Genomic DNA, 12382 nt, shown 5'->3' on the forward strand with positions numbered 1-12382 from the left:
GTCGCGAATGCAAAAATAGAGGCTGTGCAAGGTTGTGGGGAGGTGGAGGGTGTTGGTTCTGTACTTTGAGCGATGAGAAAGGTGTGAAGGCGCACGGGCCTGCTTTCTTTAGTGGTTGTTAAATTGGGGTGGCGCTGTTGTTAGCTTAGTGCTGGCCTGGATAGCTGCCTATCGGGTGAGGGGAGAAGTATTGATGCTGGACTCTATTGTGTCTGAGTGGGGCCAGGTGGAGTTGGTGCTCCTTTCAGCCATTTCTGTCTGGCGGACAGAGGGTGAGGTTTGTTCAGTGGGGAAGATGAGAGTTTACTGTGAGTGTTTTGTGTGTTGCCAAGGGTTTGTCTGCTCAGTGCCTCAGCTGATCTGAAACCTTCATCCATGCCTTTGTTACCTCGAGACTTGACTAGTCTAATGTTTTCCTGGCCAGCCTCCCATCTTCTACCCTACGCAAACTGAAACTCATCCAAAACTCTGCTCATATCCGAACTCTTAACAAATCCCATTCGCCCATATAATAAAAACAAAATATTGCGGATGCTGGAAATACTCAGGTCTGGCAGCATCTGTGGAGAGAGAAGCAGAGTTAACGTTTCAGGTCAGTGACCCTTCTTGCCTTGCTGCATGCTGACCTACATTGACCTCTCGTCCAGCAATGCCTCAAATTTAAAATTCTCATCCTTGTGCTCAAGTTCCTCTATGGCCTAGTCCCTCCCCGTCTCTATTACCTCTTACAGCCCTACAGTCCTTATCTCTTCTGTGCTCCTCCAATTCTGCCCTCTTGCACATCTCTAATTTTAATCACTCCACCATTGACTGTCTTCATCTTACTTGGCCCTAAGCTCTGGAATTCCTTCCCTAAGCCCCTTTGTCTCTGTTTTCTCCTGTTAAGATGCTCCTTAAATCCTACCTCTGAGCAATCTTTTAGTCATCTGTCCTAATACTATCTCATGTGGCTTGGTGGCAAATTTTGTTCTATAATGCTCCTATGAAGCACGTTGAGAAATTTTATTACATTAAAGATGCCATGTACATCCAAGTTATTGTTAAGAGGCGATTGTGATGCAATGTCTGGCTACTTGTAGGTTAGGGATATTGCCTTAAGTGTGCTAAATGTGCGTGTTCTGGCTGACATCTTAGTTTGAAGTTGTTGCAGGTCTGACTGGCTTTTCAGTGGGATGGTGCTGGCATCAATGGCTCTGAATTGGGCAGGGAGGTATGCACTGATGTATGTTCAGTAACTTACATTTATATAGTGTTTAGTAGAATATCTTTGGCGCTTCACAGAAATGTTATGAAACAATTTAACAGCGCCACGAGATTTTAGAACAGATGACGCAAAGCTATGTGAAAGAGGTAGGTTTATACAAGTTTCTTATAGGAGGAAAGAGAGAGAGGTTTAGGAAGAGAATTTCAAAGCTTTGGGCTGAGGCTGCTGAAGGCACAATTGCCATAAAATTGGAATGAGCAAGAGACCAAAATTGGAGAAGTGCACATATCTCTGTGTTTACAGAGATAGGAAGAGGCCATGGAGGGATATGAAAACAAGGATGAGAATTTTGAAATTGAGATGTTGCCAGACCGGACACCATGTCGATCAGTGAATGCAGGTGATGGTGAATGGGACTTGGTGTGAGGAAGGATGCAGATGGCAGAGTTTTGGATGAGTTCATTGTGCGATCATTTTAGCATGGAGTTTGTTTACCAAGTGTTGCATGGACATTTATGTTTCATTTGAATGGTTGTGCATCTAGGATTGGAGTGTAATGCTTCTCTGATTGCCTTGATGATGTGTGAATGCACTCTTGGAGTCTCAGGGTCATGATTGGTAAAAGTATTTTACTGCAATCTCTCTCATGGCTTCATCCTGTTTCCATTTCTGTCATTCCTCTTTACATGTTGGGTAAAATGCTGAATAATGTACTTTGTATTATGTGAGCGTGCTGTTATTTTTTGCCCATGCCATATGAGAGTGCTTGTCTGCGTGTTCATTTTGGAGTTTAACAATCGAGGAGTATTGTCGTATACTGTTTTCTGATCTCCAGTTCAGTATGAACCAATATTGATTCCTCATTGCTTTGGTGTTTTAGGACATTATAGACACTTGCACATATCTTTGTGGCCTGGGAGCATTTTTATTTGGAATAGAATTGATTGGGATTTGTGGGTTGAGTAAAGGGCTGCTGTGCAATGTTGGGTGCTGTCCCATTGTAATTAGGTCTTGTAATGATACATTGAAAATCACTATCATAGTTAATTATACTCCCTATTTTTGTGTTATCTGCAGATTTTGATATTGTTCCCTCCTTCCCACAAGCCTACACCCATTTTAAGGCCCCGATTTTGTGGTTTTAATGATGGTGAAACTGTCAGCATTTGCCTTTGTTACTCCGGCACTGACAGCAACTTCTGGCTTCTGCACGTGCACAGATAAAAGTGGAAATCCAGAAGTTTCTGTCATTGATTCCCTGCTGTTGAAGTCCTATCAGACAGAAATATTAGAAATCGCCTGAATTAACATGAACCTCCACTTTTTATGCTATTAGTCTCGCTGTAAAAACTCAGAAAAAATTCTGTTGAATGAGGTGTTACTGGGTTTTGAACAGTGTGCTGTGTCATAATTACTGCTGAAAACTCATTTTATATTTGTCAAATTTTTCCATAATAGTTCTATGGATTTTTTAAAATTTGAATTTAGTATTTCAGTTTCTACCTTAATCCCATGTGCATGTCCTAATCTTTAGTAAAATGATTTTAAAAAGCAAGAGATAAATGGTGCTTTTTACTTCCAGGTTAGTTCTTCAGTGTGATTGTCTGCTTAGTTTCCTCGATAACATTACTGTTGTTGGATGGCAGGGATCCCTGTAGCTGGAACCAGAATGAAATTAATGTTGGGAAATCCATGCCACAGAGATTGCTGGATCTTAGTGGGCAGCTATCATCGAGGTCAGCAATGAGTGCTGTCACTTGCCACTAACAGCAAAATCTGGGCCATTTAAAAAAAAAATGTACTCAACACATTAATACCATTGTTCATTATTCAACCATCCAATTATCCATGCCCTGTTTAATACAATGGGCCTTAATTTTGAGCAAGCTTCATACATGGCACCTTATCAAATGCCTTTTCCAAGTCCATAGATGCAACATCCATTGCACTTCATAAGTATGCAGTTATTTCCTCAAAGAATTCTATGAAATTTGTCAGGTGTGATTGGACTTTTACAAATCCATACTGACAGTTCTTAATAACCAACGTCTTTCTCAGTTTTTATTTTGTCCTGTATTATGGCCTTGTGAAGCTTACCCGCTATTAATGGCAAGCCAACCAATCTAGTTCCCCAGGTGCTCCCCCTGCCGCCCCCAACCCACCCCAATCCTTCCAGACAGGGTAGCTTTGTTGTTGGGCTCCCTTGTCATTAGCATAGAGGGAACCTCTGGTTCCATAATCAGTGTAGAAAATATGAACCTAAGTGGTATTTTTGGGTGGTCGGGGCACCTTGCGTGACTGTACCCCAGAAAGAGAGAGAGGGGTGGTACTTCGCCTGACCTTAGCCCAGAGAGAGTCAGCAGCTTGCTTCACAATCTCTCTGGAAAGGGAGAGACTGGACCTTGCCTGACAGTATCCCAGAGAGATTGAGTTGTCACTTGGCCTGATTGTACCATGGGGAGCTGACCTTCCGCTGTTTTTTTTCTCGCATTTGGAAACACTTCCCTGAAAAACATTTTTACAAATTGTACAAATTTGTTATTCATCTCCTGCTAAAAAGATTTCATTTCCACTGCTGATCTCTAGCCTTTTTGAAAATGGCACTAATAACTAAACCCATGCACTGCCCACCAAACAAACCCAGCAGACGCACCCCTTATTGTAACTTTTTATTGTAACACTAAGATACCAAGTGTTCTGAATGTAACAATTTTTGATCCATTTGATGGAAGCCACCTGGAATAAAGGAGAGATTCTAAACCACCAGGCTTCAACTGACCAAATGGTCCAGACAGACAAAACCTGCGTATTCTTCTTATAGATTGGGAGTAATTTATTGTCAATGTATTGTCAGTCAACTGATCCTGGGCTTGTGTAATGTCCTAAATGATAGGGAAACTTATTTAGTTTAATCGTTATTGTGTGAACCCTTATCTGATAACTGCTTGAAAGAGTTTAGGGTTATATATTTTAATGCATCATGAAGTTCATAGACTGGATCTTGGTTTTAATTATATCTGACTCCCTGCGGATGCTGATTATTTCCTTGTCTGTATGATGTTCACACTGAAGTGTTAATGATTGTGAAGTAATTACTGTCTAATTTATTTGTTTTTTAACTCTATTTGTGCCCTGGGTAAGCTTTTCAGGTACTGTTGCAGCAAGACCTTGGTCCCTATTACTCAGATTATGACTTGATCTCCCTGATATCTTGATAGTTGGTAACAAGATCAAGAGTGGATAAGATAGCCTTTCACCAAATTTTGGGTTACTGGTTATGTTATATGTTTACATAATCTACCTTGACTTCATAAAATTGTGTAATCAATTCATGAGATCGTGGTTTAAACAATAAACTGGCAGATTTATAAAGGTGTCAACGGATGTGAACAGAAGGAGTGAAAGTACAGATTTACAGTAACTTAGCCTTCCGAGGAAGATAGAAAATAATGAAAACTCATACCTGCTGTGCTAAACTGTAGTCTGGACTGCATTGCAATATTAACATTTAAGTTGTAGTTTTCTGTTGATCATCCACCAAGTGTCCCTTTGGTTTCACATAGACTGCTCAATTTAAGCAAGACAAACCAAGAAATCCTTTCAAAATTTAATCATGATAGGATTACACATTTCTGACAAAGGAATAGTTGAGGGTTTCTGCAGCAGATGGTTTGAGGCATATGCAGAGGTGGAATTAAGTCATGTATGTGATGGAGAGGATATAGGGCTGGTTGCTCATCTCGGGGTCAAATAGGATGCCGAGGTTAAAAACGATCTGATTCAACTTGACAGTGGTAGGGGAGGTGGGTGGAATCAGTGTTGAATGTGCAGAGTTTGAGGTGGATGTCAATGGCTTTGATCTTCGTTATGTTTAACTGGAAGAAATTGCAGTTCATCCAGGAGTGAATGGCAGACAAGCAGTCTGACAAAAAAATCATGTAGGGGTGGTGTGTTGTCAGTAGACATGTGGAAGATGACCCCATGTCTCTGTATGATGTCGTAAAGGGGACGCATAGAGGACCAAGAATAGATCCTTGGGAGACTCCAGACATTGCACTGATGCAGGCTGAGAAGATGAGCCATTGTTGGACATGGTCTGGTTATGATTGTTTGGCTCCACACTTACCGATTCAAAGGCAGGTTCACTGAGCTAGAAAACTGGGGAGAGGTATTGGAGGAGTATGGTTTGTTGAGAGATGTTGAGAAGGATGAGGTTGGTAGGTTGCCGTCACTGTGGATGTTTGTGAATTTGTTTGATGTTGCTTTTGATGTTGGCAGGGTTAGATTCATATATAGATTTTGAAAGTTGGGCATGGATTTCCAAGGTGAGGAAGAGCCTCGCAGGTAGATTAACATAGTTTGAGTGTGACCTGTGCACTAATGTTCTGGTCAAATGTATATGTTTTTGCAAATCTCTTCAGTTTTTAGTGATAATTTAAGTTTTCATAAATGTATTTATATTTTTAAAGATTGGTATCTTGTAACATAAATTTATTACACGAGAGCTGATTTTTATTTTTAAAGGAACTTTGTATATGTGTTATGCAATGGAGAAATACCTTGATCTATCCTCGTCTTCACTGGGTTACGCTTGATAACTCTACAAATTGTCATGAAAATAGCTTCCACAACAAAATGATTTGAAAAAACTATTTGTGTTGGTATTTTATATAGTTGCAACCAAAAAACATTGGTGTTGCAAATTCATGTCAACTATCAGACTTGGAAAATTTAGCCTTTCAGGTATAACGTTTTCTTTGTTGCTTAAACTCCTTGCTGCAGTGTGATTTTCATCCAAGATAAATATGAACACTGTACAAACTGACACCTCTGCTTAAGACACTAATGAAGAGAGATTATCTCATTGTTGCCCCTCAAAAGGGATACATCCATTGTAGAGCATTTGCCGATTACATGGAATCAATTACCATTCCCTATTTACTCAGCGCTACTGTAATTTAAAATGCAGGAGCATTGATTCAAACAAATGTACCCAGCTATTGGAATTCCATGTGAAATTAAGTAGAATTTAAAAAAAAAAAGAATGTGAATTCTTTAAATGGTACAGCTCAGCAAATAATTAACTTGTAAAGATAGGTAACCTTAATTATCTGGGCATCTTGGGATTGTATCAGTTTTATGTAACATAGAAATGATGAAACTTTCTTTAAAATAAGTTTTCTTAGAGCCAGTGAATGTTCAGACTTGCCAAATAAACCAGTGTATTGTAGCAAGCATTATGGTACCAAGTTTGAGTCTTGAAAACCAAGAGATGAACTTGTAGTAAAACCAGTTTGTTCTTAATCGTTCACTGGACTGTATATGGAAGGTTGTATGTTGGTGGGGAAAATTGTGGGATGAAACTGAAGCTTAAAAAAATTGTTCAATGTGCAGAAAGGCTTGATTTTTCTGTCCAATGTATCTACAAAGCAAACTGATGAAGCTGCAGGCTGACAAGTCCCTGGGTCCTGATTGGCTTCATCCTAGGGTCTTAAAAGAGGGGCTAATGAGTTTGTAGATGCGTTGGTGTTAATTTTTCAAAATTTGCTAGATTCTGGAAAGGTTCCATCAGACTGCAAAGTAGAAAATATAACCCTTCAATTCAGGGAGGGTGGCGGGTTGGTGGGGGGAGGCAGAAAACAGGTAACTATAGGCCAGTTAGCTTGACTTCGGTCATGGGGAAGGTGTTAGAGTCGATCATTAAGGAGGTTGTAGCTGGGTGCTTAGAAAAATTTAAAGGTAAATCGGGAATAGTCAGCATGGTTTTGTGAAAGGGAAATCATGTTTAACCAATTTATTGTAGTTCTTTGAAGGAGTAACATGTGCTGCGGATAAAGGGGAGCCCGTTGACGTATTGTACTTGGATTTCCAGAAGGCATTTGACAGGGTACCCCATAAAAAGTTATTGCGCAAATTAGGAGCTCATGGTGTAGGGAGCAGCATATTAGCATGGTTAGAAGATTGGCTGGCTGGCAGAAAACAGAGTATGCATAAATGGGTCCTTTTCTGATTGGCAGAATGAAACGAGTACAGTCCCGCAGGAGTATGTGCTGGGGCCTCAACATTTTACACTTTATATCAATGAAGTAGATGAGGGGAGCGATGGCATGGTAGCTAAATTTGCAGATGACACAAAGATAGGTAGGGAAGTATGTTGTGAAGAGGACATGAGGTTGCAGAGCGGTTATAGATAGGTTGAGTGAGTGGGCAAATATCTGGCAGGTGGAGTATAATGTGGGAAAATGTGAAGTTTTTCACTTTGGAAGGAAGAATAAAAAAGCAGAGTATTACTTAAACGGACAAGGATTGCAGAATTCCAAGGTGCAGAGGGATTTCGGTGTTCCAGTGCATGAGTCGCAAAATGTTAGTATGCAGGTATAGCAAGTAAATAAAGAAGGCAAATGGAATGCTATCCTTTATTATGAGAGGAATTAAAAATAAAAGTAAGGATGTGATGCTTCTGTTATACAGGGCATTGGTGAGACCACATCTCGAATACTGTGTGCAGTTTGGTCTCCTTATTTAAGGAAGGATGTAAATGCATTGGAGGCGGCACAGAGAAGGTTTGCTAGATTGATACCTCGAATGAGCGCGTTGTCTTATGAGGAAAGATTGGACAGCCTGGGCTTGTATTCACTGGAGTTTAGAATAGAGAGAGGGGGGGACTTGATTGAAGTTTTTAAGATTCTGAACGGTGTTGACCAGGTGGATGTGGAAAGGATGTTTCCTCTTGTGGGTGAGCCCAGAACTCGGAGGCACTGTTGTAAAATTAGGGGTTGCCCTTTTAGGACACAGATGAGGAAAAATCTTTTCTCAGAGGGTTGTGCAACTTTGGAACACTGCCTCAGAAGGTGGTGGAGGTGCGGTCATTGAATATTTTTAAGGCGGAGGTAGATAGATTCTTGTTAGGCAAGGGAATCAAAGGTAATCGGGGTAGATGGGAGTGTGGAATTCAAGACACAAACAGATCAGCCCTGATCTTATTGAATGGCGGAGGAGGCTCGAGGGGCTGAATGGCTTACTTCTCCTAATTCGTATGGTCATTCTGGAAATGTAACTCTTGGCTCTATTTAAATATACTGGGTTACAACGTCTTTGCTGAAGTTCATGGAAATGTCAAGCATGATCTTGCAACATTGAAGTTAAAGTATGAATAAGATATATTGCACTTCCATTTAAGCTGTTTGGAGTGGCACTGGGTATAGCTGGTGGTGGAAATGTTGAAGGGTTGAAATAGGAACCCTTGACAGTGAATTATGGGAATGCTGGAATGTCTCCTTATTTTGAGGAGAGGCTTTCAATAATTTTCCCCCTCCCAATTTTGCCGCCTCCACTTCCCTCATGATAGATGATTTATTTCTTTGGATGCTGGCAACCCTCAATAACCTTGCTCAAGCTACCATTCTTAATGTATGAGCCTTGACTCTGAGGTGAGGGCAGAGGAGTGTGGCAGCCAAGCCTATTACTGTTCTCGCCTAATACACTTCCAGCAGGGATCACTGGAGATTAACCAAGATTAGGTAACCTGCTTTTCTTCCCCATCTGAGTCACTGGAAATTACAGTGCCAGTATTGTTGTTCCTGCTGGCCTTGGCTGATTTGACACCTAATTGGCGTTATGGTATGTGTGCCTTAGTACTATCCACATGTTTGCACTTTGATACCTCCAAACCGCTTGAGTATTAGTATCTTCTGCCGGAACTTCAGCAGTATTGTAGACTCTTGCCACATTTGTTTTGGGGAAGAGTGGTACATTTTTTTTCTAGTGGCATTGAATCGTAATTACTCATTGGTATAGTTAATTGATGTATCTCTTTTCGCAGTTTTCTTGGACTGCCATAGTTAGTATTTTGGCTATAGTAATGGTATCTGCCTTTGCACCAGATGGTTTCTGGCTTCTGCATGTGAATACACAAATGTGTTGTAAACAGCAAAGATCCCGGCAATTGGTTATGTGTATTTTAAGTCCAGCAGTTAGATTTTGTCATTTGGATTTTATGCAGTATAGTTTTCGGTGTTCAAAAGTCTTTTCACAATCAATTTTAGAATTTATAACGCTTGTACTTCTAATGAAAGTATTGATGCTTGACATGATTTGTTTCAAGATTTGTATAATTGTCAGTGTTGGAGCATTCTGAATTGTATAATTTTTTTATTTCTTTTAGGCTGTGCAATGGTCTCTGCAAAACAACCTGAGCTCGAGGTGCTTATATGTACAGATCTAAATTGGTTTCTCATTTTCACTGAGGAGACAGTTTATTTTTCTCTTTCAACAACCACATAGCCAGACAAAATTGCAAAAATCTGTCCTGTGTCGAGTATGACAGCCACGACCCGTGGCTCTCCTGTAGGAGGGAATGACAACCAGGGCCAGGCTCCTGATGGACAATCCCAGCCTCCTCTCCCACAGAATCAGGTAAGCATTCCACCTTGAGTATTTCAGATTTTTCTTTTTTTTTCTGTAGACTGCAGAACTTTTTTTTAAACCACGTGCATAACTAAAAATGTATGGTCTTTATAATAAAACCATTTTCTGAAAAGGGCAGTTGGGGAAAAAAGTTGGCTTTTGATGTATTTTACCTTTCCAGTTTTGTAGTTGCTTTTATTGTCTGAATTGGGATGCATATAAGTGCCTGTAGAATGTATCCTTTTGGCTTGTTGGCTGCTTTAATTTGGTTGGATTGTATTTACGTTTCAAATGTCTGTTGGCAATTTTGGTTGTCTTGTAATATATCTAAGTTAGTGTATCTTATGTGGTGTTGCTCATGGTAAATCAGATAACACACTGTTTTGTTCAAACTGGAGGATTTATGGTGTAATACAAAATGTATTATTCCACTAGTATTGTGAGGATATGTAATGTAGCCAAGTGTAAAGAACTGAACAAAAAATAAACTACTGTAGATGCTACAAATCTGAAATAGGAACACAATGCTGATTCTGTTAAAAGGACTTTGAGCTGAAATATTAGCCCTACTTTCCTCTGCACAGATGCTGCCTGACCTGCTGAGTGTTACCATCATTTTCTGTTTTCATGTTGAGTTGTGTTAGTTGAATTGTGAGGCAAACAAGAGTTTTTGCATATTTGATGGGAGCAAACATCAGGAGACAAAGGGGCCAAAAATTCCAGGGATCTATCTTCAATGTGTTTGACATAAAAAGTGGACCAGAGGAAGTAGGAACACTGCTGGATTGAAATCAAATTGGGAAATAGGAATGGAGGCAGGAGGACAGAAATCAAAGGGAAAGCACAAGCTCATCTTGAGAATACAGCTGGAATCCTAAATTATGTATTTTCCCTTGACTGCAAGCAACTTGGCTCCACCTGCTGAAACGTCTCACCACATGAAGAAAAAACACTCCCTTTTTGCTTCTCCCTTCCACTGAGGGAAGTTGACACTAACCTGATGCCACCTAACCCTTTGCCATGCATCAATGCTCCCTCTTCTAGATGTTTCCTCTTTCTCTGTTGTTCTCTCCATCCACCTCGCTAAACCTTTGTTTGTTCATGGGATGTGGGCATTGCTGGTATGGTCAGCATTTATTGCCCATCCCTAATTGCCCTTGAAAAGGTGGTGGTGAGCTGTTGCCTTGACCCGCTGCAGTCAATGTGGATTAGGTTCTTCCCACAGTGCTGTTAGGTAGTGAATTCCAGGATTTTGACTGACAATGCAGCAATGGCGATATATTATCAGGCTGTTTTGTAACTTGGAGGTGATGGTATTCCGATCCACGTGTCTCCTTTTCCCCTTCTGTAAAGAAATGGGTCTTGGCTCAGTTCCACACAATGCTCCATTCTCTTCTGTTCTTCATGTCTTCCATTCCTTCCTCCTACTGTGTCCCCTCCTTTCTACCCCTCCATCTTCTCCCACCCCATCTGCCGTTTCTACTCCTTTTTGTTTGTCTCTCTATTCCCCTCTGCCTCCCGAAACATGTGGTTCCCATTATCCTTTGGGCATCGACATTTCCTAATCTCGCACCATACTGGACAGAGTAGATAACGAGAGGACACAGATTTCAAGTATTTAGTAAGAGAAGCAAAAGTGACATGAGGAAAAACACACGCCGCGAGTGGTTAAGGTCTGGGAACGCTACCTGAGAACGTGGTGGAGGCAGGTTCAATTGAAGCATTCCAAAGGGAATTAGACAGTTATATAAAAAGGAACAATGTGCAGGGTTATGGAGAGAAGGCAGGGGAATTGATCTGAGGGAGTTGCTCTTTGAGAGCCGGTGCTGACACGATGGACCCAATGGTCTCCTGCACTGTTAACGATTCTGATCACATTGTCATCTTACCTCCTTGGTATGAATACTGGACTTGCTCTTGAAGCCACTGTGTATAAGCCGTGGGAAACATTAAATCGTAGGGCACGCGCTGCCTTTCTACACAACCTTAGATCCTGTTGTCCTGACTTCTGGTCGCACTTGTTAGTCAGCTTCTCGTGTTCTGAGTTGTTATGACAACATTCAATTTTCATGTTGACTTGAACTGTCAGAATTGCAGGCTTTGGCTAGTAAGTCGCTGTGGAGCTTTTTCCCCTCTCCCTTAGAGTCATAGATGCAGCACTGAAACAGGCCCTTTGGCCCACCGAGTCTGTGCCAACCATCAACCACCCATTTATACTAATCCTACATTAATCCCACATTCCCACCTTCCCTCAATTCTCCTACCACCTACCTATCCCAGGGGCAATTCACAATGGCCAATTTACCTATCAACCTGCAAGTCTTTGGCTGTGGTAGGAAACCGGAGCACCCGGCAGAAACCCACGCGGTCACAGGGAGAACTTGCAAACTCTGCGCAGGCAGTACCCAGAACTGAACCTGGGTCACTGGAGCTGTGAGGCTGCGGTGCTAACCACTGCGCCACTGTGCCTCCCTTCTGCTTTGCCAAATGCTATTTTAGACATGTGGCAACTTCGAAGTAATTCTAATGCCAAATAATATTTGAGGGGCTGAGTATTTTGAGGATTCAGCAGCAGCAAGTTGTTAATGGGGGTGAGGGGTTAATATGAGAGAAGAATAGAGGGCAAAATTATAGTGCTGAGAGTCTTGAATGCCTGGGTTTGGCACAAGGTTATGTTGCAGGCATAGACAGATAGTAGGCAAGCAAGGAGACAAGACAGTGATATTCAGTGACCGGGTGTAGCTATGTGGAGCAAAGGGTCATCTTAAAATG

At 41.2% G+C, this 12382-nt stretch overlaps 1 protein-coding gene across 1 annotated transcript in view; it reads left to right on the forward strand.

Annotated features, from left to right (window-relative positions):
- usp9 (ubiquitin specific peptidase 9) overlaps window positions 1–12382 on the forward strand; it is a 330949-nt gene that overhangs the window by 41748 nt on the left and 276819 nt on the right. Inside the window, exon 2 of the mRNA XM_068040658.1 lies at window positions 9369–9619. Within this exon, the coding sequence (XP_067896759.1) occupies window positions 9524–9619 (96 nt within the window). The 5' untranslated portion in view covers window positions 9369–9523. The remainder of the gene's footprint in view (window positions 1–9368; window positions 9620–12382) is intronic.

This window comes from Heterodontus francisci, chromosome 10 (assembly GCF_036365525.1).
Source record: "Heterodontus francisci isolate sHetFra1 chromosome 10, sHetFra1.hap1, whole genome shotgun sequence".
Classification (NCBI taxonomy): domain Eukaryota; kingdom Metazoa; phylum Chordata; class Chondrichthyes; order Heterodontiformes; family Heterodontidae; genus Heterodontus; species Heterodontus francisci.